Here is a 7,410-nt window from a genome sequence, read left to right as displayed (position 1 = left end):
AATTAGTGTACAATGTGCAAACGTGGTAGTGACCTAAAAAATAAATATTTGATGAGCCACTGCATTCTCTTGGGGAAAAAAAAAAAAAAAAAGGTTTAACTCTCCAAGGAGTCCTTAGCTTCTCAAAAAGGAATAAGGAAAAGAAATCTTCTTTGGCCTGAAAACAGCTTCTCTTTCTTGCTGGCTGTTTGTTTGGCTCTTTAATAGTTCATTTGATTAGATCTTGTGGCTCCCAAACCCAAGGTTGAAAGTTTGATCCCTACAGAGGCCACTTAAATTTAGAGAACAAAAAGCCCTATTATCTGCTTCCAGACCTTGCCCCAAATCCCTGCCAGGTGTCTGCCCTCTGGTCAAAATGAAAAATTGGCAAAGGGATACAAACCTATCACAGTATCGGGGAAACAATTAAAAAAAACAAAACAAAACTGGCACCTCTCAATTATGGTTCTCTTTCTCTTTTATGTGCTCATATTATTCTGATATGATTTATAGAGAACAGATATTTTACTTTTTATTCTTAGCACTGGAAATTTTAGGCAAACTGTAATAGTGCTGCTTTGTCAGTCATAAAAGTCAGGTCTTTTTATTCTAAGTTCAGAGCTTTTTCCACTAGCTGAGATTATCTGTTTAGAAATAAACAACAAAGAAACACTTTTGAGAGATATTTGTATCTGTAGCATAGGAAAAACATAATAAAAACCAGTCAAAAACCAAACATAATTTTCATATTAATAATAGACATTATTTACAAATAATTCCATATACAATAAAAACATTATAATAAAAAGTGATTTTAATCATGTACTATGAATTAGTCAGTAAAACATGTTTCTCAAATTATACCTGAAAGTTTTTTACTAATATCACAATCTTAACCTTTCTTTTCAATCATGTCATTTAAATTTGTATTTCCCTAATTACATAGCACTAAAAATAATTTAAGACAATAATTTAATGCAAAAATAATAATGCAAATGCTTGCTTAAATGACAGAAGATTTCAATTTCAGAGAGTAACATTTCATATTTTAAGTATGAAGTAGAAATTATAATGTACTTATTTAAATTATAATTTAAAAGTTTTATGTGTAAAGATAAACTAGATTTAAGTGTGGTTTATATTATTGTTAACATAGACTTTAACTTTTCAAATGTCACATGTATCTTTCATTATTTGTAGATTTGTTTCTTCTATGAAGTCAAATGAATCAGCTCACCCTTGACTGTAACAAAATACTGTTTGGTGACTTGTGACAGACAGGGTTTTAACCTCTGACAGCAAGATTCATTGTGGAGCAAGAGCCAATCATAGATCCTGACGACACTTGTCTCATCAAAGTCGGAATATAAAAAGCCACTTGGAATACAGTATAAAAGATTCACTGGTGTGGCAAGCTGTCTCTCAGACGGTACATGCATTAAGATTTTGTTTGGCATTACTCAAAAGCAAAAGAAAAGTAAAAGCAAGAAAGAAGAACGAGGGAAAAGACTGTATTCATTTTTAAATCATGCAAAAACTGCAATTCTATGTTTATATTTACCTGTTTATGCTGATTGTTGCTGGTCCAGTGGATCTAAATGAGAACAGCGAGCAAAAAGAAAATGTGGAAAAAGAGGTGCTGTGTAATGCATGTACTTGGAGACAGAACACTAAATCTTCAAGAATAGAAGCCATAAAAATTCAAATCCTCAGTAAACTTCGTCTGGAGACTGCTCCTAACATAAGCAAAGATACTATAAGACAACTTCTACCCAAAGCTCCCCCACTACGGGAACTAATTGATCAGTATGACGTCCAGAGAGATGACAGCAGTGATGGTTCTTTGGAAGATGATGATTATCACGTTTCGACAGAAACAATTATTACTATGCCTACAGAGTGTAAGTAATCCTATTAGTGTATATCAACAATTCTGCTGACTGTTGTTCTAGTGTTTATGAGAAACAGATCTATTTTCAGGTTCTTTTAACAAGCTGTTGGCTTGTATGTAAGAAAGAGGAAAAAGAGTTTCTTTTTTTCAAAATTTCATAAGAAATATAATAATGAGACAAATCTGCTGCATTATTTGTTTCTTTATATAGCTAGAAAGCTAAAATAAAATGCTTGTACAGTATTAATGTGATTTGGTTTAATATGACAAATATAACATGAATATGTTTTCACACCTAAATGCCATCAAGGCAATGATCAGGAGATACTACAAGCAATATTTACAAAGTACATGAAATTTTATAATTGCGTTTGGTTGTCTGAAATTTGCATTTACAAGTTTTTTTTCACTAATAAATAGAAAAAGGAAGAAAGTTGCTGCATGTTTAAACCTATTTTAGCATTGTTACACACCTAGACTGACATCTGTTATTTAAAACTCTCTCACACAGGGTTTTTATGTTCTTCACAAATTAAAATATTTAATTTTGAAAGCTATTACACTGAAGTGGATGAAAAAATATTTAACAGATTTTAATGTATCAATAAAAGCAATAAAGAAGTAAGCATAGCATAATGGTAATCATGAGCTAATTATCAGAAAATGCCTGAGAAATAACATTTTAATTGGGTAGCTTATGGCTCATGAAGTCCTACTTGTACCTTGACCATGGGGATATTGTTGAGACTACCCAGTCTGCATATTTCCAGGGAGGCACATTGCTTGCTGCTTGCCAACCTTCTAAATACTCTTTTATTCTTTGTAGCAAGAAGGACTATTACCTGGAAGATAATATATTTCAATACCATTCCTTTTGCAGACAGTTCTAAAAATACTTTCTCAAGGAAAGGGAGGCAGGCACCTTACCAGACAAATTATGTGCCATGCGTCTGTGATCTTGTTTTATATGGTGCTGTATACACTTTAAACCGAAGGCTCAAAACAGTTTCAAAATATTGTTTTCCTTATTAAGTAATCAGGTCACAAGGTAACAAATACTTTTCCTTTAAGATCTTGTGATCAAATAGTCCTGCACTAGATTTGCCTTATTTACAGACAGTTTGGAAAACCAAAAAGGAAAGAAATTGTTAGTGCCTGTGCTTTCAATGACATCCTGGCCCTAAAGACAATATTTTCCAACTTTTGAGATAGCCTATATTTTTGTGATAATTACCTGCTTAGTTTTGCTCTTTTAAAAGGCTATTCCAGAGCCAAAACATAATAGATGTACTATATTTTCCACTAATTCCTGAGGCACAGTAAGTTGCACAGTGAGTCCTGTCCCCAGGTAATTCAGGCCTGGGGGAAGGGTTCCTTCTTTCAGACTGATTGGTACAGCTGCTCAGTAAGTGTAACTACTCAGATTCCCAAAGAATTCTAAGTGGATGTTCCTCCATGGTGTCTCTTGTTCTCTCTAATCATCATCATTTTAAAATTTCATCCACTGTTCATTCCTTCATAGAATATTCCTTGGTCCACAGTTCTCTGGAAAGGGAGTAAATTCCTAGTAAATAGCTGAAAAAACACCTATCTAAAAAATTCTGAAAAGCTAGAATAATTATTTTCTTTGATAATTTTCCAAGTTCTGAATGAAATTCTACATAGCATTTAATTTTAAAAGGCTACATATGCATACATTATCCCAATGGAAAAAAATGCTCACCAATTAATACGGAGGGGCGTTGTTGATTTTTCATGGGAAATAATTTCAATAACTATTTACTTTTTTATTCATTTACAGCTGATCTTCTAATGCAAGTAGAAGGGAAACCCAAATGTTGCTTCTTTAAATTTAGCTCTAAAATACAGTACAATAAAGTAGTAAAAGCCCAACTGTGGATATTTCTGAGACCTGTCAAGATTTCTACAACAGTGTTTGTGCAAATCCTGAGACTCATCAAACCCATGAAAGACGGTACAAGGTATACTGGAATCCGATCTCTGAAACTTGACATGAATCCAGGCACTGGTATTTGGCAGAGCATTGATGTGAAGACAGTGTTGCAGAATTGGCTCAAACAACCCGAATCCAACTTAGGCATTGAAATCAAAGCTTTAGATGAGAATGGTCATGATCTTGCTGTAACCTTCCCAGGACCGGAAGAAGATGGACTGGTAAGTAATAACTGAAAATAACATTCTACCAGCCTTGTTATATTTTTATTCATGATGTGAATGAATAAAACTGGAAAATAAGTATCAATTTCCTATGCTTATAAGCCACACAAAGGTATGTTACCCCAATGGTAGCTCTGTACCCAATAAAAGTAGGTATCCAATTTCATACCCTATGAAATACTCCCTTGTGTGAGGAGAAAAAATATATATATACCATAGTCCTTAACTCATTAAGGAGTTCTTTTGACCTGGGAATGAAATATAAAGTGTTCTTCATTGATATGATACAATTATTATATGAATAAAAACATGCACTCTTCATAGTGAAGTCTAGTAAATCCTAAACAAATCAAACAACTTTTTTTGTTTTTCTTTTCCCCAGAAGGGTGCCAAATCTGTTGAAAATGTTTTGGCTTAGTGTAAAGCAGAAAAAACAAACTTTAAAAATTACAATTAAAACAAAGTGTTTTTATTTATAGCCATTAAATAAGCATGATATTTTTAGGCTTGTATTTTATTAAATATATTATAGCAGGGTCCCTCATGTTGAATATATTCATTATTTGAAGGTTGTATACTTATATTACTGGGTGGATTACTCCTAATAAAATTTTAATTTCCAAGCTAGTTAACCTTTGCCACCTAGCTTACTTCTGAGCTGCCTTAGCATTCTTGTGCAAGAGTTTATTAGGTAATGCCAATTAATTTAATGAGTCAAGAAGATGACAATACCTTATCTGTTATAAAAATTAATAAAAACCATTCTGAAACCTGGTATAAAGTTAATTATATACTCTTCAGGCTTATCTAGGCTTCTTTTTACTTCTATTCTCAAGAACTTATTTAATGGGACCATATTTTTTTACTTCCATCTATTGACATAATTTGTAACACAAGATTATACTTGTAAACAATTAGCATGTTAGTTTTTTAAGCTTTAAATGGTCTTGGTTAGGAAGAGTATATAATCAGTAGTAAATCAGACTTTTAAAAGATTATACAATTTTCTAAGTCATCAATTATTCTTTGAATGTGCTATATAAAATTTTATTGACCCTTGGTTTTATTGTTATTCTTTTTAACAATCTAAATAACAAAAACTATTGGGCCTATTTTAATCATTGATCTAGGATAAAAACTACTATTACTTAAGAAAGTGCTCTTTTTATAGGTCAACATTTTTAATGATCAAGATTGATAAGGTGACCAAGTTTTTAACTATTATTAAACAGGTGGTTAATATGATGTATTCTTCAGATTTTCCCATATAAAATAAACCAAGTCTCAAAATGCATTAAAAGATTGGTGCAGGGACAGGGTTAGCAAATTATTGCTTAAACATATGAATTGAAATATTTTTCTGTGAAAGAATAAAGGAAATATCCTTGTATCTTCTGGATACATTTTCCCCCCTCATATGGTTTCTCCTTCCAACCCAAAATATATACCACTACCTTCATCACCACACCTTCCTTTTTCCCATTGCATTTCATTCAGTGCTGGGAGATAGCTTATTTTGTGCTAACTTTGATATCCAAGCTTTTCTGAGGAATGATCTAGAGAATGGAGACTGGGTGATTATACTTATCCCTCCAGGAATCATCAGATATATGTTAACCAACTACAGATCTGAAAAGCAGGAACTAAACACTCTTCTCCCACCTTCCCCAGCCCCTCCCCCCTCTTCTTCCTTTCCTTCCTCTCTCTCTTCTCTCCCCAGTCCCTCTCCCTCACTCCCTTCCTCGCCATAAATATTTTCAGAGCATCTATTATGTGCGAGCAAGACAAAAAATGAAAAAGACATGGATGATCTCAGGAGATTTGTACTGCTACTACATTCTTCTCAGCTATAAGAGGAGAATTAAGCCTAGTATAAATTAAACTTCCTTAATGCTGTGCCTTTTAAAAATAATTGTGGAATAAGCAAAACGATTAGTTTTTTCTTTGATAACATCTTATCTTGAGGCAGGAAAGTGTTTCAGCGTCTATTAATGATACTGATTGTTCTATCCTTTCCGTACAGAATCCCTTTTTAGAGGTCAAGGTAACAGACACACCAAAAAGATCCAGAAGAGATTTTGGTCTCGACTGTGATGAGCACTCAACAGAATCTCGATGCTGTCGTTACCCTCTAACTGTGGATTTTGAAGCTTTTGGATGGGATTGGATTATTGCACCCAAAAGATACAAGGCCAATTACTGCTCTGGAGAGTGTGAATTTGTATTTTTACAAAAATATCCTCACACTCATCTTGTACACCAAGCGAACCCTAGAGGTTCAGCAGGCCCTTGCTGTACTCCTACCAAGATGTCTCCAATTAATATGCTATATTTTAATGGCAAAGAACAAATAATATATGGGAAAATTCCGGCCATGGTAGTAGACCGCTGTGGGTGCTCATGAGATTTATATTAGGTTCATAACTTCCTAAGTCATGGAAGTCCTTCCCCTCAACAATTTTGAAACTGTGAAATTATGTACCACAGGCTATAGGCCTGAAGTATGCTACAGCCACTTAAGCACAAGCTACAGTATATGAACTAAAAGAGAGAATATATGCAATGGTTGGCATTTAACCATCAAAATAAATCATACAGTAAAAGGTTTTATGATTTCCAGAGTTTTTTAACTAGAAGGAAATCAAATTACACTTATGTTCATATACATTACAACATATACAAGTAAATGAAAGCAATTCTCCTTGTGTTTTGGTGAATTAAAGGAGTATGCTTTGAAGTTTATATCTTAAGAGGTTCACTTAGTATTTAAAGAAAAATCTAAATATGGTATTAGTAAAATGAAAGATTGTTATATACCATCATTTGAATCATCTTAAACACTTGGAATTTTTATTGATGATAGCATACTTGGTAAGATGAAATTCTACAAAAATAGGGATGGTGTACCATATGCAAGTTGCCATTCCTATTTGATTGGTACAGTATATTAACAATCCATGCCAATGGTGCTAATACAATAAGCTGAATAACTGCTGTTATCAGGTTAATTAAATAAAAATATTCAGTAAAATAATAAGTTTCTCCTTTCTTTGGGTATATTTTCATATACTTTCAAATGGGGAATAGATTTTCTTTAATGAAAGGAGAGTAATTTTTCTAGAGGGCAGGTTTCAATTCTGTAGCATACTTGGAGAAACTGCATTATGTTAAAAGGCAGCCAAAAGTATTCAATTTCACAAAATTTCAAAATTACATTCTCTTTGAAACACTGCAGTTTTAATGATAAAATAATGGAAATGACTGATTCTATCAATATTGTATAAAAGACTTTGAAACAATTGCATTTATATAATGTGTATACAATATTGTTCTGTAAATAAGTGTCTCCTTTTTTATTTACT

General features: G+C 32.8%; 1 protein-coding gene across 1 annotated transcript; it reads left to right on the top strand.

The window, feature by feature from the left end:
- Positions 1-1,507: 1,507 nt before the first annotated feature.
- On the top strand, positions 1,508-6,648 carry MSTN (myostatin). Its single transcript, XM_037849948.1, has 3 exons — positions 1,508-1,880; positions 3,672-4,045; positions 6,072-6,648. Exons 1-3 carry the CDS (start codon positions 1,508-1,510, stop codon positions 6,450-6,452), a joined length of 1,128 nt encoding a protein of 375 aa, XP_037705876.1. The 3' UTR covers positions 6,453-6,648.
- Positions 6,649-7,410: the final 762 nt, after the last annotated feature.

This window comes from Choloepus didactylus, chromosome 9 (assembly GCF_015220235.1).
Source record: "Choloepus didactylus isolate mChoDid1 chromosome 9, mChoDid1.pri, whole genome shotgun sequence".
In the NCBI taxonomy this organism is placed as follows: domain Eukaryota; kingdom Metazoa; phylum Chordata; class Mammalia; order Pilosa; family Megalonychidae; genus Choloepus; species Choloepus didactylus.
This window is presented reverse-complemented; position numbering and strand designations above follow the sequence as displayed.

Coding starts and splice junctions, on each gene's coding strand:
- MSTN (XM_037849948.1), top strand. CDS start 1,508: ATGCAAAAACTGCAATTCTATGTTTATATTTACCTGTTTATGCTGATT. Junction 1,881..3,671: donor TATTACTATGCCTACAGAGT/GTAAGTAATCCT, acceptor ATTCATTTACAG/CTGATCTTCTAATGCAAGTA. Junction 4,046..6,071: donor GACCGGAAGAAGATGGACTG/GTAAGTAATAAC, acceptor CTTTCCGTACAG/AATCCCTTTTTAGAGGTCAA.